Genomic DNA, 23,602 nt, shown 5'->3' with positions numbered 1-23,602 from the left:
ATGGATTTTGTAGCCATCAGTTTTGTCGGCATCCCTTTAGAAAGCAATGAAACTGAATAGTGGCACTTAGCTTTCATTCTGAATTATTAGACGGGGTTTGGAGACTGGAATACATCTGCTCTGTTCTCGTTGGATCAAAATATGTCGACGCGGAGGATACGGAGCCCTTTTTGGATTTACATAGCCGTTGTTCTTTTGGATTGTTGCTGGGAAGCGGTATGTGGGCAGCTCACTTACTCTGTATCAGAGGAGGTAAACCCGGGGACTTCTGTGGGAAATATCGCTAAAGATCTAAACATCAATGTCAACGACTTGGAGGCGCGTATGTTTCAGATTGTTAGCGGACCGAAAAGAAAATATTTCGATGTAAATCTGAAAACTGGTGTTCTTCATGTTACTGAAAGAATCGACCGCGAGGAGCTTTGTTCGAAAGCGACGAAATGCACGGTCAATGTAGAAGCCGTCATCAACAACCCACTGAAGCTCTACCGTTTGGAGGTAAACGTAGTCGATATAAATGATAATGCGCCATATTTCCCTGAGAATTTTCAAACTCTCAACATTGCTGAAAGTACTGTGCCAGGAGGGACATTTGGATTCATAGGGGCATCAGATCTCGATGTCGGTACGAATAGCGTTAGTACGTACAAGCTGAGTGCAAATGATTATTTTTCGTTAGAGGTCCACAAAGGGGGAGACAGTGTGTCTGCGCAGCTTGTGCTTAAGAACGCTTTAGACCGAGAGAAGCAACGTGCTGTGACGCTTACAGTAACTGCAGTCGACGGTGGAAACCCACCCAAATCAGGAACGTGTCAAATCACTATCAATGTTTTAGACATTAACGACAACGCTCCGGTTTTCAGCAGCTCTTTGTACAAGGCACAGATTTCTGAGAATTTACCAGTAGGTAAAACAGTTATAGTTCTGAATGCAACGGACGCAGATGAGGGATTAAATGCTGATATAGAATATTCATTGCGAAGCAAAGGGCAGGACCACATTTTAGAATTTTTTCAAATTGATCCTAAAACGGGTGCAATTTTAGTGAGAAGTAAAATCGACTACGAAGAACACCCCGTATTTGAGATTCACGCACAGGCCAGTGACAAAGGCCAACCACCGATGTCTGCTGACTGTAAGGTGCTGGTAGAAGTGCTGGACCTAAATGACAACGCGCCTGAGATCACGCTGACGTCACTAATAAACGCAGTGAAGGAGGACGCAGAAGTAGGTACTGCTATAGCACTTGTCTCTGTGTTGGACAAAGATGTTGGGAAAAACGGCGAAGTCGAAGCTGTGATTGCAAATGACGCCCCTTTTAAATTGGACACGAATTACAAAAACTATTATTCGTTAGTGGTTGATGGTCCACTTGATAGAGAAACAATGACCGAGTACAATGTCGTTATCGTAGCAACCGATAAAGGGAACCCACCTCTCTCCAGCACCAACATATTGACCGTTTTTGTTTCTGATGTTAATGATAATCCACCTCGCTTCTCGGAGCCGCTGGTTAATATTTACGTGAAAGAGAACAGCCCAACAGGTGTGGTTATTAAAAAAGTGACTGCAGTTGATGCCGATAGCAGTCAAAATGGCCAGGTGAGCTATTGTTTTTTACAAAGTGACCGTAACTCAGTTCCGCTTTCCAAAATGCTGAATATAAACTCGGAGACTGGAGATATAGTCAGCCTGCAGTCTTTTAACTACGAGGAGTTAAAGGCGTTCCAGTTTAAAGTTCAGGCCACAGACTCTGGTGTTCCTCCTCTCAGCAGCAACGTGACTGTGAACGTTTTAGTCCTCGATGAGAATGACAACAGTCCCACGATTCTCGCGCCCTATTCTGAACACGGCTCCGTTAACAGTGAGAACATCCCATATTCTGCTGAAGCCGGATACTTTGTGGCAAAGATCAGGGCTGTAGACGCAGACTCTGGATACAACGCGCTGCTTTCTTATCACCTCTCTGAGCCCAAAGGAAACAACCTCTTCCGGATCGGAACCAGCACCGGAGAAATCAGGACTAAGAGGAGAATGAGTGACAATGACCTGAAAACTCACCCCTTGGTGGTGTTGGTCTCTGATAACGGAGAACCCTCCCTGTCAGCTACCGTGTCTATTGACGTGGTGGTGGTTGAAAGCACAGCTGACATCCAGACTCCGTTCAGACATGTGCCCATAAAGGAGGAGAGCTTCTCTGATTTAAACCTCTATCTGCTGATCTCCATTGTGTCGGTGTCGGTGATCTTCCTGCTGAGCCTCGTCAGTTTAATAGCTGTCAAATGCCACAGGACAGACGGTAGTTTCAGCAGGTACAGCGCCCCCATGATCACCACCCACCCTGACGGGAGCTGGTCTTACTCCAAATCTACTCAGCAGTATGACGTGTGTTTCAGCTCAGACACGCTGAAGAGTGACGTAGTGGTTTTCCCCGCACCGTTTCCGCCTGTAGATGCTGAGTTGATCAGTATTAACGGAGGGGACACGTTTACCAGAACTCAGACTTTACCCAACAAAGACAAGGTAAGAAAAGTATGAACAAGCTATATGTATTGAAGCATTCCTGACAGCTAAGCCTGAAAGCAATGTTTCTCCATGTTTTGTTGTTCTTACATGAAGTGAATTTACTTCGTGAAAACCTCCCACAATATGTTTATAAGTGCCATTTGTTTTGTTTTTTTCGTATTTAAATGTACAGTGCTGCATGAACCAAAGTAATGAGAGTATTTGACGTTGGTAAACCTATCACACTATATAGAAAGTGTTAGTTGCCGTCCGTGGTTCTGAAACGAGCATCACAGTGAGCTGTGTCAACCCCGTGTGGGGAATGGAGAGTACAATGTGGAAAATATGTGTAATAGTCATTTACTGTCCCATATATTTCGATTTTATGACAGTAATTCACGGGTACTAAACAGACAGACAGATTAAACCTGTCGTGATATTTAGGGGAAATAGTTTTACAATTTATTGTGTTGCCATAATCCATGTTTCGTATTCAAAAATGTGGAAATATTACAATTGGGAGAGAGAGAGAGAGAGAGAGAGAGAGAGAGAGAGAGAGAGAGAGAGAGAGAGAGAGAGAGATCATTTCAAATAGTTACAACTGTGTTTGTAATTATTAATTGCTCCATTTATAAAGATGGTTAGACATTCCATTGTTGCAATGAAAGGTTGAATGCAGTTATTTTACATCACCACGTGGGGTCACTATAGACCATGACTCTGTACGTAATTTAAGCAGGCAGATAACTCCTCCCAGAAACAGAGGATGATGATGTTTCTCGGGGCTTTGTTACAAAGAGACGCAGGGCGAGAGAGAGAGCGGTGGAAAGCATTTCCGAGCACCAGGAACTGGAATGTGTGCTTTACTGTTAATATGATTCTTTGACGGGAGTGGCTGGACTTTGGATTCGTGTTCTTTTTTGGATTGGATGTAATGATGCATTTACCAAGCAGAGCCATCCTTTTTCGGATACAACTCCTGGCCTTGCTGCTGAATTGTTGTTGGGAATCGGTGCATGGACAGCTTTCATATTCCGTCTCAGAGGAGGTAAACCCGAGGACTTATGTTGGAAATATCGCGAAGGATCTAAATCTCAACGTGCAAGATTTAGAGTCCCGTATGTTTCAGATTGTTGCTGGATCGAAGAGAAAATATTTTGATGTTAATGTGAAAACTGGTGTTCTTTACGTCAATGAAAGAATAGACCGGGAGGAGCTTTGTGCGAAGGCTACAACATGCACTGTCAATGTAGAAGCCGTGATCAATGACCCACTGAAGCTTTACCGTTTAGAGATAACTATTATAGATACGAATGACAACGCTCCCGTTTTCTCTGAGCAATTGCAGTCACTTAGCATTGCCGAAAGTACTTCACCAGGAGTGAAATTCGGACTGATAGAGGCGTCGGACTTGGATGTCGGAAAGAACGGCGTTAATACGTACAAGCTCAGTAAAAATGATTACTTTTCATTAGAGATCCACAAAGGGGGAGATAGCGTGTCTGCCGAGTTAGTGCTGCAGAAATCTTTAGACCGAGAACATGACTCTGTAATAACACTCACACTGACTGCAGAAGACGGAGGGAATCCACCGAGGACAGGAACGTCACAGATCATAATCACCGTTTTGGATAATAACGACAATCCTCCAGTTTTCAGTCAATCTTTATACAAAATTAAGATTCCTGAAAACTTGCCAACAGGGTCTAAGGTGATCAGTCTTAATGCAACTGATGAGGATGAAGGTTTAAATGGTGAAATAGAATACTCTTTAAGAAGAAAAGGCCAGGATCATGTTTTAGATCTATTTCAAATTGATTCTATAACGGGAGCAATTTTAATTAAAGGTAAGATCGACTACGAAGAGAATCCAGCATTTGAGATTCACGCCCAGGCCAGTGACAAAGGCCAACCTCCAATGTCTGCTCATTGTAAGGTGCTTGTAGAAGTGGTGGACCTCAATGATAACGCTCCTGAGATCACAGTGACGTCACTGCTAAACACAGTGAAGGAGGATGCCAAAGTAGGTACTGCCATAGCGTTAATTTCTGTGCTTGATAAAGATGGTGGAAAAAACGGTAAAGTGAACGCTGTAATTGCGAATGACGCCCCCTTTAAACTGGACACTAATTATAAAAATTATTATTCGTTAGTGGTTGATGGTCCACTTGATAGAGAGACTCGGGCAGAGTACGACGTCACAATCGTAGCAAGTGACGAAGGGAGCCCACCTCTCTCCAGCACCAAGATAGTGACAGTTCAGGTTTCTGATGTCAATGACAATCCGCCGCGCTTCTCGGAGCCGCTGGTTGACGTTTATGTTAAAGAAAACCGCCCAGCAGGTACAGTTATTAAAACGATGACTGCAATTGATGCCGATATAAATGAGAATGGCCATGTGAGGTATTCATTTTTACAAAGCAAAACTAACTCAGTCCCGCTGTCAACAATGCTGAATATAAACTCAGAGACTGGAGATATAGTCAGTCTGCAGTCTTTTAACTACGAGGAGTTTAAGACGTTCCAGTTTAAAGTTCAGGCCACAGACTCTGGTGTTCCTCCTCTCAGCAGCAACGTGACTGTGAACGTTTTAGTCCTCGATGAGAATGACAACAGTCCCACGATTCTCGCGCCCTATTCTGAACACGGCTCCGTTAACAGTGAGAACATCCCATATTCTGCTGAAGCGGGATACTTTGTGGCAAAGATCAGGGCTGTAGACGCAGACTCTGGATACAACGCGCTGCTTTCTTATCACCTCTCTGAGCCCAAAGGAAACAACCTCTTCCGGATCGGAACCAGCACCGGAGAAATCAGGACTAAGAGGAGAATGAGTGACAATGACCTGAAAACTCACCCCTTGGTGGTGTTGGTCTCTGATAACGGAGAACCCTCCCTGTCAGCTACCGTGTCTATTGACGTGGTGGTGGTTGAAAGCACAGCTGACATCCAGACTCAGTTCAGACATGTGCCCATAAAGGAGGAGAGCTTCTCTGATTTAAACCTGTATCTGCTGATCTCCATTGTGTCGGTGTCGGTGATCTTCCTGCTGAGCCTCGTCAGTTTAATAGCTGTCAAATGCCACAGGACAGACGGTAGTTTCAGCAGGTACAGCGCCCCCATAATCACCACCCACCCTGACGGGAGCTGGTCTTACTCCAAATCTACTCAGCAGTATGACGTGTGTTTCAGCTCAGACACACTGAAGAGTGACGTAGTGGTTTTCCCCGCACCGTTTCCGCCTGTAGATGGGGAGCTCATCAGTATTAACGGAGGAGACACTTTTACCAGAACTCAGACTTTACCCAACCAAGACAAGGTAAGAACTTGATTGCGTTGCTTACATAAACATGTTATTAGACACTCATGTAGAGAATTGCGTGGGAATTGATGCCCCTTTACGTAGTCATTTTCAAAGAGATTTGTGTTAAGGTATGTCACTACAGCGTGATAAATAGACTTCAGTTTCAAGTTTCAGTTCAAATGGACATATTAAAATTAACTGACAATGTTGATGATAGAAATGGGCCTGTTCAGGTGTGAACCCAGTCACTACTTCCTGTAGAGTTGTTTTTTAATCTGTGTGCCACTATCCATGGTGCTGAACACGTTTCTGGTCTGGTTTGCAACATATTCATTTATAACCTTAGCAACTCTCACTTTAAAATATACAATATATTAAATTATTTATTAACAAGGCTACTTCGACTAAAAAGTATTTGACCTTAGTTTGATTTAATGATTCATTTTCAGTTTATTTTTCTTTTAAGTGTTTCGGGTTTGGCTAGCTTAGAGTTATTTGTTGTTGTTGTTGACTGAACTAAACCATCTTCCTAGAATGTGAATATTTGTAATACCTTCTTCTGTAACCACAACAGCTGAATTGTGATTATTTTAATCAGTTTCTACAATAGGCGATACTGTTGAAACACATACAGATGTATACAATGGCAGTCCAAATTATCAGTATCATAAGGCAGAGGAAGTTATGCTGTCTCTTCCTTGAGTTATGGATTGGCTTGGCATGTTCATGGGGAGTTTAAGAATACTGTGTCAGTGTTGAGTGTAGTTGTTACAAGTTTCCACGTGGGGACATTGTAGACCAGCACATGTGAACATCCTCTCTGGTGGCTCGGGGCTCCTCCCAGATTTAGAGGGTGGTGTTTCTCAAGCGACAGAAACAAAGAGACTCCGAGAGCTACAGAGAACGATTCGACGAGCATATTGTTGGAGAGGAAATATGCGCAAAAGTAATTTAGGCATATCTCCTTATTCTGAGCAGTTTCTTGACTTGAGATACGTTATTCTCAGTATCTGTCTGTCTTTTGTCGATGTAACGGAATTATGAATTTGCCGAGCAGAACGATCTCTGTGTGGATATATCTTTTGGTCCCGCTGCTTGGTTTTTATTGGGAAGCGGTTGCCGGGCAGCTCTCTTACTCCGTCTCAGAAGAGGTCAATCTGGGGAGTGTTGTCGGAAATATCGCCAAAGATCTCAACATCAACGTCCAAGATTTGGAGTCGCGCATGTTTCAGATCGTTACTGGATCAAAGAGGAAATATTTCGAGGTAAACCTGAAGACTGGTGTCCTGTACGTTAATGAGAGAATAGATCGAGAGGAACTCTGCAGCGATGAATCCAAATGCTCTCTTATAGTAGAAGCAGTAATCAATAACCCTTTAAAACTGTACCGGATTGAAATCATCATTCTAGACGTGAACGATAATTCCCCGTCATTTCTCAGCACGTCACAGGTAATCGACATTACCGAGAGTACGGCAGCAGGGGCTAAATTTCCTCTGCATTCTGCTGACGATGCAGACGTCGGTAAAAATACAGTAAATAGCTACAAGCTAAGCCAAAATGAACACTTCTCTCTCGCTGTACATAAAGGAGAAAGTATATCTCCAGAGTTACAGCTTCAGAAGGTTTTAGACCGAGAAAAACAATCTGTGATTCGACTCACGCTGACTGCCGTTGACGGAGGAACTCCTGCTAAATCAGGCAGTATGAATATAATCGTCAATGTCTTGGACAGTAATGATAATTCGCCTGTATTCAGTCAAACTCTATACAAAGCCAGTGTGTATGAGAACGCTAAGATCGGAACATCGGTGATTACATTAAATGCGACCGATTTAGATGCAGGTCAAAACGGACAAGTGTTATATTCATTCAGTAAAGTAGGTCGAGGAAAACAAACTGATCTGTTTGCTATAGACGAAAAAACTGGGACTGTAACAAATAAAAAGAATATCGACTTTGAACAGAATAATGCTTTTGAGATTCAAGTACAGGCAATTGATGGAGCTTCTTCGCCTCTCACCTCACATGCTAAATTATTGATTGAAGTTTTAGATGTTAATGACAATGCCCCTGAAATTTCAGTTACATCTCTGTTAAACACTGTGAAGGAGGATGCGTCTGTTGGCACCGCCGTTGCACTGATTTCAGTGTTTGATAAAGACGGAGGTAAAAATGGCATCGTGAACTGTGAACTTTCGAATAGTGTTCCCTTTAAATTAGAGTTAAATTATAAGAATTACTATTCCCTGGTTGTGGACGGTCCTCTTGACAGAGAGAGCGCATCGCAATATAATATTAGCATCACCGCCACTGATGAGGGCAGTCCACCTCTCTCTAGCACGAGCATTATTCATGTGCACGTATCAGATGTAAATGATAATAAACCCCAGTTTACAGAAAACATCATCAATGTCTATGTGAAAGAAAACAGTCCAGTAGGAGCAGTTCTAAAAACAGTTTCAGCAGTTGATGCTGACATCGATCAAAATGGTCAGGTGAGCTATTCTTTCTTACAAAGTAAAACTAATTCATTGCCGCTCTCGACAATGGTGAACATCAACTCAGAGACTGGAGATATAGTCAGCCTGCAGTCTTTTAACTACGAGGAGTTAAAAACGTTCCAGTTTAAAGTTCAGGCCACAGACTCTGGTGTTCCTCCTCTCAGCAGCAACGTGACTGTGAACGTTTTAGTCCTCGATGAGAATGACAACAGTCCCACGATTCTCGCGCCCTATTCTGAACACGGCTCCGTTAACAGTGAGAACATCCCATATTCTGCTGAAGCGGGATACTTTGTGGCAAAGATCAGGGCTGTAGACGCAGACTCTGGATACAACGCGCTGCTTTCTTATCACCTCTCTGAGCCCAAAGGAAACAACCTCTTCCGGATCGGAACCAGCACCGGAGAAATCAGGACTAAGAGGAGAATGAGTGACAATGACCTGAAAACTCACCCCTTGGTGGTGTTGGTCTCTGATAACGGAGAACCCTCCCTGTCAGCTACCGTGTCTATTGACGTGGTGGTGGTTGAAAGCACAGCTGACATCCAGACTCAGTTCAGACATGTGCCCATAAAGGAGGAGAGCTTCTCTGATTTAAACCTGTATCTGCTGATCGCCATTGTGTCGGTGTCGGTGATCTTCCTGCTGAGCCTCGTCAGTTTAATAGCTGTCAAATGCCACAGGACAGACGGTAGTTTCAGCAGGTACAGCGCCCCCATGATCACCACCCACCCTGACGGGAGCTGGTCTTACTCCAAATCTACTCAGCAGTATGACGTGTGTTTCAGCTCAGACACACTGAAGAGTGACGTAGTGGTTTTCCCCGCACCGTTTCCGCCTGTAGATGCGGAGCTGATCAGTATTAACGGAGGAGACACGTTTACCAGAACTCAGACTTTACCCAACCAAGACAAGGTAAGAGATTACATACATTACGTACTCATTTCTTCATATTTTCTACAGGCAAAGATAATATTGTTAACAATATGGTGCAATTACGTAAAGATATGCGCCAGTCAAGACAGCGTCAATATTAAGGTGACGTCATCACACGTATTGGGTTTGTATAGATCGATATCGAAGACTGTAGCCTGCTGTGACTTTGGTGATTGTTTCACATTCATCTCTGTCTGTTAAATCGCATTCTGATGTGAGTCGCTCTCCGTGGTGCTGAACGCGACTTTGTTGATGCTTGTACAGAATGCAATGGAAACTGTACGACAGCGCAGAGTGTGTATTAATACATGCTAACAAATGTATTAACCTTTCAACAACACGTCATAGTTTATCTCCATGTAAATCAATGTAACCATCGCAGTCACTTTGCTCTTTTTTAAAAAAAAGGAGGGAGAGGGACTTTCTTTATTCACCACACCAAATAACTCAATGCCACTGTGTTTATAGTCTTTTGTTGTACCTTTATTTTCAATTGGTTTCAAAGAGAAGACATATTCTTAGCAATAATTAGATTACACAAGTTGGATTTTAGTGATCACTGGGATAAACCATCTTGATTAATTTTTGACCATGGCATTTTAAATCGCTTAATGCTAGAGGAGAATTGTGAATGTTTAACAATATTTCCATTTTTTATTTAGCATGTAGTTATGACAAATGCCCACACGGGGACACCGTAGACCATCACATTTGGACTGCCTCTGTTGGCGTTCGGCTCCTCCCAGATTCAGCGGATGATGCGTCTTTGCTTTGTTATAAAGAGAGGTCGGGCGACAAAAGAACGGTTGTCTCGTTTGGTCGTGGAAATGCTTCCTTGATCTCAATCCCGTGGTTTTTGTAACGTATGGTCGAGATTTGCACACATCTTCCTTCTCGATGTATGGAATTATGCATTTACCGAGGAGAACGGGCTCTGTGTGGATATATCTGTTGGTCTTGCTGCTGGATTGTAACTGGGATGCGGTGTCTGGGCAGCTTTCTTATTCCGTGCCCGAGGAGGTAAATCTGGGGACTGTTATCGGAAATATCGCTAAGGATCTGAACATCAATGTCAATGATTTGGAGTCGCGCATGTTTCAGATCGTCGCTGGATCAAAGAGGAAATATTTCGACGTAAACCTAAAGACTGGTGTTCTGTACGTTAACGAGAGAATAGATCGAGAGGAACTCTGCGGCGATGAAACAACATGTTCTCTTAGTGTAGAAGCAGTAATTAACAGCCCTTTAAAACTGTACCGGATTGAAATCATGATCTTAGATATAAATGACAATTCTCCTTCATTTCTCAAGACGTCACAGGTAATTAACATAACAGAGAGTACAGCAGCAGGGGCTAAATTTCTGTTGAAACGAGCTCACGATGCAGACGTTGGCAAAAATACTGTAAATACCTACAAGCTTAGCCAGAATGAACACTTCTCTCTTGCTACACATAGAGGAGGGAGTGTAACTGTCGAGTTAGTGCTTCAGAAAGTTGTAGACAGAGAAAAACAATCTGTGATCCAACTCATACTGACTGCCATTGATGGAGGAACTCCTGCTAAATCAGGTAGTATGACTATAATAGTCAATGTGTTGGATATTAATGATAATTCGCCTGTATTCAGCCAAACACTGTATAAAGCCAGTGTGTATGAGAACGTCAAGATTGGAACATCGATAGTAACCCTGAATGCTACCGATTTAGATGCAGGTGAAAATGGGAAAATATCATATTCTCTTATTGAAATAGACCAGGGGAAACAAACTAATCTGTTTGCTATAGATGAAAATACTGGGACTGTAACAAACACAAAGAATATAAACTTTGAAGAGAATAATGCCTTTGAGATTCGAGTTCAAGCCAGCGATGGAGCTTCTTCTCCGATGACCTCACATGCCAAATTATTGATTGAAGTTTTAGATGTTAATGACAATGCCCCTGGAATATCAGTTACATCTCTGTTAAACACTGTGAGGGAGGACGCGTCCGTTGGCACCGCCATTGCACTGGTTTCAGTATTTGATCAAGACGGAGGTAAAAATGGGATCGTGAACTGTGAACTTTCTAATAGTGTTCCCTTTAAATTAGAGTCAAATTATAAGAATTACTATTCCCTGGTTGTGGACGGTCCTCTTGACAGAGAAAGCGTATCGCAATATAATATTAGCATCACCGCCACTGATGAGGGCAGTCCACCTCTCTCTAGCACGAACATTATTAATGTGCACGTCTCAGATGTAAATGATAATAAACCTCAGTTTACAGAAAACGTAATTAATGTCTATGTGAAAGAAAACAGTCCAGTCGGAGCAGTTATGAAAACAGTTTCAGCAGTTGATGCTGACATCGATCAAAATGGTCAGGTGAGCTATTCTTTCTTACAAAGTAAAACTAATTCATTGCCGCTCTCGACAATGGTGAACATCAACTCAGAGACTGGAGATATAGTCAGCCTGCAGTCTTTTAACTACGAGGAGTTAAAAACGTTCCAGTTTAAAGTTCAGGCCACAGACTCTGGTGTTCCTCCTCTCAGCAGCAACGTGACTGTGAACGTTTTAGTCCTCGATGAGAATGACAACAGTCCCACGATCCTCGCGCCCTATTCTGAGCACGGCTCCGTTAACAGTGAGAACATCCCATATTCTGCTGAAGCGGGATACTTTGTGGCAAAGATCAGGGCTGTAGACGCAGACTCTGGATACAACGCGCTGCTTTCTTATCACCTCTCTGAGCCCAAAGGAAACAACCTCTTCCGGATCGGAACCAGCACCGGAGAAATCAGGACTAACAGGAGAATGAGTGACAATGACCTGAAAACTCACCCCTTGGTGGTGTTGGTCTCTGATAACGGAGAACCCTCCCTGTCAGCTACCGTGTCTATTGACGTGGTGGTGGTTGAAAGCACAGCTGACATCCAGACTCAGTTCAGACATGTGCCCATAAAGGAGGAGAGCTTCTCTGATTTAAACCTGTATCTGCTGATCGCCATTGTGTCGGTGTCGGTGATCTTCCTGCTGAGCCTCGTCAGTTTAATAGCTGTCAAATGCCACAGGACAGACGGTAGTTTCAGCAGGTACAGCGCCCCCATGATCACCACCCACCCTGACGGGAGCTGGTCTTACTCCAAATCTACTCAGCAGTATGACGTGTGTTTCAGCTCAGACACGCTGAAGAGTGACGTAGTGGTTTTCCCCGCACCGTTTCCGCCTGTAGATGCGGAGTTGATCAGTATTAACGGAGGAGACACGTTTACCAGAACTCAGACTTTACCCAACAAAGACAAGGTAAGAGAGAAGGATGCTTTTAATACAAAGTTCTGTACTGTTTATAATTCAACATGGAATGTTGCTGTTTTATTCATATAATTTGAAATGACTATGTGCCATTTAGCTGACAAGCAAAATATCATGTAGAATTGCTGTTTAAGCAAAATAGAAATGAGTGAAGTGCAACAGTAAATTGATATCTTAACTGTACCCTGTTGTACAGTTATCGTTGGCTTTCCTATCTAATTTTTTGACTGCCCATTCGGTATTTTAATATGCAGGCCAAAATGCGGTTCTGAACAAATTGGGATTGTGTTTCTTGCAATGATCATAAAATAAACGATAAAGGACCAACCCTGTTCTCTGTAACAAATGCATTAGTTAATGTATACATTTCTTTGGTAATGTTGAAAACTAGAAAAGATATTTTCAATAATTTTCCTTCAATAAGTCTAAAATATTCATGTCAATTGTCTCTGCAGTTTAAAAAGGATGGGGATTTGTCTGGATTATGACTTGAATAATGACAGGGCGAGGGCATACATTACATATATTTTATATTAAAAACAAATGGTAAAATTAAATGGAGTCATGTTGACAGAATCGTTCCTTGAGGTTTGGCTGAATCCTTCATTTGACATTAATATAGGTCTCGTTGTTATATCATGTGTGATGTTGAAAGCAGTTCTCGTAAGTGTCCACAAGGGGACAATATAGACCATCACATTTTAACTATCTCGTTTGTGGCGGGACTCCTCCCAGAACCAGAGGGTGGTGTTTAGCAAGGTTTTATGACAAAGAGACGGGGAGACTGACAAAGAACGACGTGAAGACGTTTTTCGTGTTGCAGCTTCAATTCGTTTAGTGTATTAGCCCATTCAGCATCGAGTCTGTGATACTATTGAAATGATCTGCCTGTATGACTTCTCTCGATGAATGGAATAATGCATTTGCCGGGCAGAACACGCGTATGGATATGTTTCTTGGTCTTGCTGCTGGATTGTTACTGGGAAGCGGTTGCTGGCCAACTCTCTTACTCCGTCTCCGAGGAGGTGAATGTGGGAACATTTGTCGGGAATATCGCTAAGGATCTGACTATCAATGTCCAGGATTTGGAGTCGCGCATGTTTCAGATCGTTGCTGGATCAAAGAGGAAATATCTCGAGGTAAACCTGAAGACTGGAGTCCTGTACGTGAATGAGAGAATAGATCGAGAGGAACTCTGCGGCGATGAAACAACATGTTCTCTTAGTGTAGAAGCAGTGATTAATAATCCGTTAAAACTGTACCGGATTGAAATTATCATTTTAGATGTGAATGATCATTCCCCGTCATTTCTCAGCACGTCGCAGATCATCAACATGACAGAGATTACGGCAGCAGGGGCTACATTCCCACTGCATCCGGCTCAAGACGCAGACGTCGGTAAAAATGCTGTCACTAACTACAAGCTAAGCCAAAACGAACACTTCTCTCTCGCTGTACATAAAGGAGAAAGTGTTACTGTCGAGTTAGTGCTCCAGAAGGTTTTAGACCGAGAAAAACAATCTGTGATTCGACTCACACTGACTGCCGTTGACGGAGGAACTCCTGCTAAATCCGGCAGTATGAATATAATAGTCAATGTCTTGGATGTTAATGATAATCCTCCTGTATTCAGCCAAACTCTATACAAAGCCAGTGTGTATGAGAACGTCAAGATAGGCACGTCGATAATAACGTTAAATGCTACGGATTTAGATGCAGGTCAAAACGGACAAGTGTTATATTCTTTCAGTGAAGTCGGTCGAGGAAAACAAACTGATCTGTTTGCTATAGACGAAACAACTGGGACTGTAACAAATAAAAAGAATATCGACTTCGAAGAGAATAATGCTTTTGAGATTCGAGTACACGCCAGCGATGGAGCTTCTTCGCCGATGACCTCACATGCTAAATTATTGATTGAAGTTTTAGATGTTAATGACAATGCCCCTGGAATTTCAGTTACATCTCTGTTAAACACTGTGAAGGAGGACGCGTCCGTTGGCACCGCCGTTGCACTGATTTCAGTGTTTGACAAAGACGGAGGTAAAAATGGGATCGTGAACTGCAAAATGTCCAATAATGTACCTTTTAAATTGGAATCAAATTATAAGAATTACTATTCCCTGGTTGTGGACGGTCCTCTTGACAGAGAGAGCGCATCGCAATATAATATTAGCATAACTGCAACTGATGAGGGCAGTCCACCTCTCTCTAGCACGAGCATTATTAATGTGCACGTCTCAGATGTAAATGATAATAAACCTCAGTTTACAGAAAACGTAATTAATGTCTATGTGAAAGAAAACAGTCCAGTAGGAGCAGTTATGAAAACAGTTTCAGCAGTTGATGCTGACATCGATCAAAATGGTCAGGTGAGCTATTCTTTCTTACAAAGTAAAACTAACTCATTGCCACTCTCGACAATGGTGAACATCAACTCAGAGACTGGAGATATAGTCAGCCTGCAGTCTTTTAACTACGAGGAGTTTAAGACGTTCCAGTTTAAAGTTCAGGCCACAGACTCTGGTGTTCCTCCTCTCAGCAGCAACGTGACTGTGAACGTTTTAGTCCTCGATGAGAATGACAACAGTCCCACGATTCTCGCGCCCTATTCTGAGCACGGCTCCGTTAACAGTGAGAACATCCCATATTCTGCTGAAGCGGGATACTTTGTGGCAAAGATCAGGGCTGTAGATGCAGACTCTGGATACAACGCGCTGCTTTCTTATCACCTCTCTGAGCCCAAAGGAAACAACCTCTTCCGGATCGGAACCAGCACCGGAGAAATCAGGACTAAGAGGAGAATGAGTGACAATGACCTGAAAACTCACCCCTTGGTGGTGTTGGTCTCTGATAACGGAGAACCCTCCCTGTCAGCTACCGTGTCTATTGACGTGGTGGTGGTTGAAAGCACAGCTGACATCCAGACTCAGTTCAGACATGTGCCCATAAAGGAGGAGAGCTTCTCTGATTTAAACCTGTATCTGCTGATCTCCATTGTGTCGGTGTCGGTGATCTTCCTGCTGAGCCTCGTCAGTTTAATAGCTGTCAAATGCCACAGGACAGACGGTAGTTTCAGCAGGTACAGCGCCCCCATGATCACCACCCACCCTGACGGGAGCTGGTCTTACTCCAAATCTACTCAGCAGTATGACGTGTGTTTCAGCTCAGACACACTGAAGAGTGACGTAGTGGTTTTCCCCGCACCGTTTCCGCCTGTAGATGGGGAGCTGATCAGTATTAATGGAGGGGACACTTTTACCAGAACTCAGACTTTACCCAACCAAGACAAGGTAAGATTATAAAAACATAATTGCTTTCTTTAGTCGAATGTATGTTTCAATACGCCATTATATTCACTTGTTAAAGCTGCCTATAAAAGACATCACGTAAAATTCCCATACATTTTAATAACATATAATATTCTAAATCAAATCCACGTGTAGGCTACTACTCTGGAAATTGATTAAACATAATGTATTGCTTTGACGTCGTGCATCCATAGACCTCCCATAATCATCGATAGGACACAATAAAAAAATCAACACGATATCGACTGTTAAATATAAATTGTAATATTGTAAAAAATATTATATACATTAACAATCTAATTTCTTATAATGGACAATGCATATTATAAATATGAAATACACTACGTGTTTGATTAGCTTCGTGACTCGCTTTTCCTTATGGTTGACTAGAGTCTAGAGGTGCCAACCCAGAAGATGCAATTAATGCAATTTTGAGGAACGTCGTTGTCTTTCATGTTGCTTACTTAATTGCATGTTTTTGACGTTGAATGTTTGGTCTGGAAAGTCATTGACCACATGCAGTGTTGTCTAAATGTGTTGTACGTTTTTCAAGAAGGTGAAAAACATTACCGCCGTGTGTTAGACAGATTGTATTTAACTTGAAAGCTGCCTCGTCTCAAGTGTGGTTGAATGCCACGCCGCATCAGCATACTGACGCTCTATCCATGGTCCTGAACTATGTGTGCTTTGCACTCAGATACGTTATAGCGGCCAGAGTACACTATATAATGAAGAGCCTGTCGTTTTTGTCTTTTTTCGCCGTCAGGAATTCTTGATATTCTGACTGTTTCTAAGGAAAAGACTATGTTTGGCTGTGATTATTTCAATGCATTGTAGTTATTTCAAATGGCCATGAGGCGACACTATAGACCGTAACACCGCTACCAGGTCGCTGATGCGTAGAGGCCCCTCCCACATCAAAACGGATCACCATTTGTGTGAGTGCTTTGTTAGAATGAGACGCAGAGCGAAGGAAGATGAACATAGAAATATACTGAAGGGAAATTCGGTCTTTCAAACGATCTTTTGAGCTAAACCAGCGAGACGTTCGTCGATAAGGATATATGCTTTTCCCTCGCTGTACGGAATAATGCCTCTCCGGGGAAGAAAGGCCGCCATCGGGATATATCTAGTGCTTGTTGTCTTGGAGTATAACTGTGGAGCGGTAACCGGACAGCTCTCTTATTCCGTTTCAGAAGAGGTAACCCGGGGTACTTCTGTTGGGAATCTCGCCAAGGATCTAAATCTTAATGTACAGGATTTGGAGTCCCGTATGTTTCAGATAGTTGCTGGTTCAAAGAGCAAGTATTTCGACGTAAATTTGAAGTCAGGTTTTCTCTACGTCAGTGAAAGAATAGACAGAGAAGAGCTCTGTGCGAAAGCTGCAAAATGCACAATAAATGTAGAGGCTGTGATTAATAATCCACTGAAACTTTACCGTATTGAAGTTCATATTCTGGATGTAAATGATAACGCCCCGTCGTTTCGTTCCAAATCACAAACTATCAACGTAGCAGAGAACATACTGCCGGGTGCGACGTTCCCTGTGCTGTCAGCCTACGATGCCGATGTCGGGAAAAATAGTCTTAACACATACAGGCTGAACTCAAATGAATATTTCTCTTTAGCGGTGCACAAGGGAAGTAGTGTGTCAGCAGAGTTAGTTCTTCAGAAAGGGTTAGACCGAGAACAGCAGGCTTTAATCAAACTCACACTGACCGCAATAGATGGAGGGACACCTCCGAAATCAGGCACGTCAGAAATTATCATTAATGTTCTGGATATCAACGATAATATACCGACCTTTACAAAAACACTGTATAAAACAAGCATTACAGAAAACGCGCTATTTGGCACGACAGTGGTAACAGTGACTGCAACTGACGCTGACGAGGGGGCAAACAAAGACATTGTATATTTACTGAATTCAAAAGATCAGGACCATGTTTTAGACATTTTTGAAATCGATTCAGAAACAGGAATAATAACCGTTAAAGGAAACATTGACTTTGAAGAACATCCTGCCTTTGAAATTCGTGTACAGGCTGCTGACAAAGGCCAGCCTCCATTAACAGCACAGTGCAAAGTACTAGTGGAGGTGGTGGACCTGAATGACAATGCGCCTGACATTACGGTGACGTCACTGCTCAGTACAGTGAAGGAGGACGCTGAAATTGGGACTGCTATTGCACTTGTTTCAGTTCTTGACAGAGATGGGGGCAAAAATGGTGAAGTTAAATGTGAAATATTTAATTCAGTTCCCTTTAAATTGGAGCCAAATTATAAAAATTATTATTCTTTAGTCATTGGTGGCACGCTAGACAGGGAACTAATTTCCCACTACAATATTACCATCAAAGCTATGGATGAAGGTAAGCCCCCTCTCTCTACTACTACTGTGGTTATTATTCAGGTTTCTGATGTAAATGACAACACACCTCGGTTTTCAGAGACTGTAATAAATATGTATGTGGAAGAAAACAGTCCAGTTGGGACGGTCCTGAAAGCAGTATCTGCAACTGATGCAGACGTTAGAGAAAATGGTCAGGTGAGCTATTTACTAGTCAGTGATAATAACTTAGTGCCTTTATCTACAATGGTGAATATCAACTCAGAGACTGGAGATATAGTCAGCCTGCAGTCTTTTAACTACGAAGAGTTTACAACTTTCCAGTTTAAAGTTAAGGCCACAGACTCTGGTGTTCCTCCTCTCAGCAGCAACGTAACCGTGAATGTTTTTATCCTTGATAAGAATGACAACAGTCCCACGATCCTCGCGCCCTATTCTGAACACGGCTCCGTTAACAGTGAGAACATCCCATATTCTGCTGAAGCGGGATACTTTGTGGCAAAGATCAGGGCTGTAGACGCAGACTCTGGATACAACGCGCTGCTTTCTTATCACCTCTCTGAGCCCAAAGGGAACAACCTCTTCCGGATCGGAACCAGCACCGGAGAAATCAGGACTAAGAGGAGGATGAGTGACAATGACCTGAAAACTCACCCCTTGGTGGTGTTGGTCTCTGATAATGGAGAACCCTCCCTGTCAGCTACCGTGTCTATTGACGTGGTGGTGGTTGAAAGCACAGCTGACATCCAGACTCAGTTCAGACATGTGCCCATAAAGGAGGAGAGCTTCTCTGATTTAAACCTGTATCTGCTGATCTCCATTGTGTCGGTGTCGGTGATCTTCCTGCTGAGCCTCGTCAGTTTAATAGCTGTCAAATGCCACAGGACAGACGGTAGTTTCAGCAGGTACAGCGCCCCCATGATCACCACCCACCCTGACGGGAGCTGGTCTTACTCCAAATCTACTCAGCAGTATGACGTGTGTTTCAGCTCAGACACACTGAAGAGTGACGTAGTGGTTTTCCCCGCACCGTTTCCGCCTGTAGATGCGGAGCTGATCAGTATTAACGGAGGAGACACTTTTACCAGAACTCAGACTTTACCCAATAAAGACAAGGTAAGAATATTGGCTTCAAATATGTCTCATTATGCTGATAATTAACAGTGAAATTGTTTTTATTTTAACAAAGTGCCTTTTGCTATTCAAGCAACAGAAACCTGTCATTGTAATTAGTTTGAGTTAAGTTATTGAGTCATTGAGGTTGCTGTCCTAGTTTGATATAGGCCTGCTCCACGTATGTTGTTCCAACCAACCCTTTTTTCGTTGCCAACTCTGTAAGTCAATTTGTGTCGCTCTCCATGGTGCTGAATCAAATTTCTGAATGTATTCTGCCTGCAATTCCCTTGACATATGGAATATATATTCGGAAAATGTTTCTTGCCAGGCAATACACTATATGTTCAATCAATTGTGCAGTTTTTATTCAAGTGTACATACCATTATGTTGAGAAGCAAGTGTAAAAAGAAGGACATGATTGTATATTAGCAGTCACCTGGATCTTTGCAATAATTCCTATTCCTGTTCAGCATGTTGCTCAAATATGTCAGCTTATGACTTTTTGTTAGTCTTGTTTATTTTTGGAGGTGTTTCCGTTCCCAGCTTAATAATAATAAGCTAATAATCCACTGAAAATACTGTACAGTTCCATAATTTAATAAATCAATGTCACAGCAGATTCTTTACCACAATAACGTTGAAGCCACATTCAATTGTGCTGTAAAATACGTTTTAGACTCCATATTTGTTTTAAATATATTGTTTTAAATGTATCCACAATTCTGAAATAACGTATCACATCGTTTGCAATCAAGTATTTGTCAGCGTTTCTGAATGAGGAGGGGTATTCTACCTTTATTTAATAGAGTATGCAGTAACTAAAAGTTACCACACAGTGACGCTATGGACCGTAACACTGTGATGTGGAGGCTCCTCCCAAAGTAAAAACGCAATGAGTGTGGATTTTCATCACAAAGAGAGACGGGGAGAGAAGAGAGGGCACAATGGAGTGTTCGTCTTTAAGATTAAGAACATCGAAATAGTGTTGGCTAAATTATTGTCACATCTCAGTCTGCGATATAAACGCTATTGTGGATTTATGCTTTGTGCTTTTTCCGCGGAATGATGTCTTCACCGAGTAGCAGGAGGTCGATTGTTACATATCTTTTGCTTGTGCTGTTGGATTGTTTCTGGGAAGCAGCGTCTGGGCAGCTCTCTTACTCCGTCTCGGAGGAGGCAAATCCGGGGACTAATGTCGGAAATATCGCCAAGGATCTAAACCTCAATGTGCAGGATTTGGAGTCCCGTTTGTTTCAGGTCGTTACGGGATCTAAGAGGAAATACTTCGAGGTAAATCTAAAGACCGGATTTCTGTATGTCAATGAGAGGATCGACCGAGAGGAGCTTTGTGCAGATGAAGCCAAATGCACGGTTAGCGTCGAGGCGGTAATAAATAACCCACTGAAGCTTTACCGCGTAGAGATAGAAATAAGAGACGTGAATGACCATTCCCCGTCCTTTACCACTAACTCACAAATCCTGGACATTGCGGAGAACACATTGCCTGGATATAGATTCGCGTTATCAGAAGCAAGCGATGCTGACGTGGGTAAAAACGGCGTTAGTGCGTATAAGCTCAGTCCGAACGAATACTTCAGTCTTGCGACCAACAAACGAGGAGATAGTATATCTCCAGAGTTGGTTCTACAGAAAGCCCTAGACCGCGAGAGAGCGCCATATGTGCAGCTCATGTTAACTGCGGTAGACGGGGGAACGCCACCAAATTCAGGCACATCTCAAATTGAAATAAATGTACTAGACACCAATGATAACGCGCCGTTGTTTAGCAGCACTCTTTACAAAGTTAAAATGTTTGAAAATATCCCAATTGGTACGACGGTGTTCACCTTAAATGCGACCGATGCTGATGAAGGCACAAATAGTGAAATAGTATATTCTCTTCGAAATAAGGATCAGGAACATATTCTTGATATTTTCAAAATTGACCCAGACACGGGGATCATTTCAGTTAAAGGCAACATCGACTATGAGGATAGAAAAGCTTTTGAGATTAGAGCAGAGGCCAGGGACAAAGCGCAGCCTCCCCTGTCTGCTCATAGCAAAGTGCTGGTAGAAGTTATTGATGTAAACGATAACGCTCCTGAAATCACTGTGACGTCACTGCTTAATACAGTAAATGAGGACGCTGATGTAGGTACCGCCATTGCACTTGTTTCCGTTCTTGACAGAGACAGTGGTAGCAATGGTCAAGTGACTTGTGAGATCTTAAATACGGTTCCGTTCAAACTGGACACAAATTACAAAAACTATTATTCTTTAGTGGTTAACGGAGATTTAGACAGAGAGGTAACTCCTCAGTACAATGTAACAATTTCAGCTACCGACGAAGGGAGTCCTCCTCTTTCAAACATTATTTTTATTGCGGTTTACGTTTCTGATGTTAATGACAATGCCCCTCGTTTCCCAGAAAATGTAATAAATATTTATGTGACAGAAAACAGCAAAGTAGGGACCATTGTTAAAACAGTGACAGCAATCGATGCTGACGTCGGCAATAACGGTCAGGTGAGCTACTCACTGTTAGAAAGTAACAGTAAATCGAGGCCCCTCCCCACAATGGTAAATATCAACTCAGAGACTGGAGATATAGTCAGCCTGCAGTCTTTTAACTACGAGGAGTTAAAGACGTTCCAGTTTAAAGTTCAGGCCACAGACTCTGGTGTTCCTCCTCTCAGCAGCAACGTGACTGTGAACGTTTTAGTCCTCGATGAGAATGACAACAGTCCCACGATTCTCGCGCCCTATTCTGAACACGGCTCCGTTAACAGTGAGAACATCCCATATTCTGCTGAAGCGGGATACTTTGTGGCAAAGATCAGGGCTGTAGACGCAGACTCTGGATACAACGCGCTGCTTTCTTATCACCTCTCTGAGCCCAAAGGAAACAACCTCTTCCGGATCGGAACCAGCACCGGAGAAATCAGGACTAAGAGGAGAATGAGTGACAATGACCTGAAAACTCACCCCTTGGTGGTGTTGGTCTCTGATAATGGAGAACCCTCCCTGTCAGCTACCGTGTCTATTGACGTGGTGGTGGTTGAAAGCACAGCTGACATCCAGACTCAGTTCAGACATGTGCCCATAAAGGAGGAGAGCTTCTCTGATTTAAACCTGTATCTGCTGATCGCCATTGTGTCGGTGTCGGTGATCTTCCTGCTGAGCCTCGTCAGTTTAATAGCTGTCAAATGCCACAGGACAGACGGTAGTTTCAGCAGGTACAGCGCCCCCATGATCACCACCCACCCTGACGGGAGCTGGTCTTACTCCAAATCTACTCAGCAGTATGACGTGTGTTTCAGCTCAGACACACTGAAGAGTGACGTAGTGGTTTTCCCCGCACCGTTTCCGCCTGTAGATGCGGAGCTGATCAGTATTAACGGAGGAGACACTTTTACCAGAACTCAGACTTTACCCAACAAAGACAAGGTAAGATACCGAGTTTGATATTAATCTCAAATTACACTTATAACTGTTCTGTGCCATTACGATCTAGAGATGGATTGTAACTCTCACACTTTTCTATTATGCGATGTCATATACATTTTTGGATTGCGCTATACTTGAAAGTCGACATGTCTTTTAATACGTGTGAACTGTGCCAATGGTGGTTTCTATGATTTATGATTAATTTCAGTAAAATTACGTTGATGCATTTGCACTGTTTTAATACACTACTCTGCAGTTTACTCCGCTGTCCATGGTGCTGAAAGTATCTTCTCTCACTTCTCTGTCAGTATTGAGATTAGAGTGCTGTCCTTGGTGCTGATAGTGTGAAGCTCAGGTGTTGCAGGGTTTCAGTACAGTTATTAAGCATTAATATTTTTCAATGATGCCATTCACTGTAGCTCACAATAAGCATATCATTTTCTGTTTGGGGCTCTCTTTTTATATACTAATGTCTCACGAGATGTCGCTAGAGACCACGTATTCGACGTTCAGAAACTCCACCTCTATTTATGACGGAAAAGACAACGTCACCATCTGGCAATGCTTTGTGAAAATAGCGTAGAGTCGAGTGAAGCCCGGAAGAGAGCGGACCTCAAGCGAGAATGGATACATAGAACAGATATTTTCACTTTTCGTGAGGAGTACTGAAAGGAAGAAACCGGGATTTGTTGCTTTTGCCTGAACTGCGATGGCTGCTCGGGAACAATGGGATAATGTCGGGGGTCTGTTTTTCACTCTGCTTTGTCTCTGCGACTGGTCCGTGGCTCAGATATCCTATTCCGTTTCAGAGGAGGTGGACAAAGGGACAGC

The 23,602-nt window shown here is 42.8% G+C and overlaps 2 protein-coding genes and 2 pseudogenes across 13 annotated transcripts in view; all 4 read left to right on the top strand.

Annotated features, from left to right (window-relative positions):
- The window catches only part of LOC311013230 (protocadherin alpha-C2-like), a gene marked incomplete at its 5' end in the record, with an annotated part of 181,695 nt that overhangs the window by 94,657 nt on the left and 63,436 nt on the right, over positions 1-23,602 (top strand). The window contains one exon of one of the 10 annotated variants that reach the window (XM_084009227.1): positions 10,147-12,537. The exons of 7 other annotated variants lie outside the window; for them this stretch is intronic. In XM_084009227.1, the coding sequence (XP_083865353.1) occupies positions 10,147-12,537 (2,391 nt within the window). Of the gene's footprint in view, positions 1-10,146; positions 12,538-20,371; positions 22,772-23,602 lie in introns of those variants that run through there. 2 more of the 10 variants (XM_084009226.1, XM_084009228.1) reach the window with 2 other exon arrangements.
- LOC311013335 (uncharacterized protein) lies at positions 137-5,836 on the top strand (the record flags this gene model as incomplete). Its single annotated transcript, XM_084009360.1, has 2 exons — positions 137-2,523; positions 3,398-5,836. Exons 1-2 carry the CDS (start codon positions 142-144, stop codon positions 5,834-5,836), a joined length of 4,821 nt encoding a protein of 1,606 aa, XP_083865486.1. The 5' UTR covers positions 137-141.
- Positions 6,782-9,413, top strand: LOC311013334 (protocadherin alpha-10 pseudogene; annotated as a pseudogene). Its single transcript has 2 exons — positions 6,782-9,249; positions 9,384-9,413. The product of its transcript is annotated as a protocadherin alpha-10 pseudogene (transcript).
- On the top strand, positions 13,740-15,851 carry LOC311013261 (protocadherin alpha-10 pseudogene; annotated as a pseudogene). The gene has a single exon. The product of its transcript is annotated as a protocadherin alpha-10 pseudogene (transcript).

This window comes from Eutrigla gurnardus (genome assembly GCF_963514095.1).
Source record: "Eutrigla gurnardus genome assembly, chromosome: 5".
In the NCBI taxonomy this organism is placed as follows: Eukaryota; Metazoa; Chordata; class Actinopteri; order Perciformes; family Triglidae; genus Eutrigla; species Eutrigla gurnardus.
Note: the sequence above shows the minus strand (reverse complement) of the source record. Positions and strands in the feature narration are given on the sequence as shown.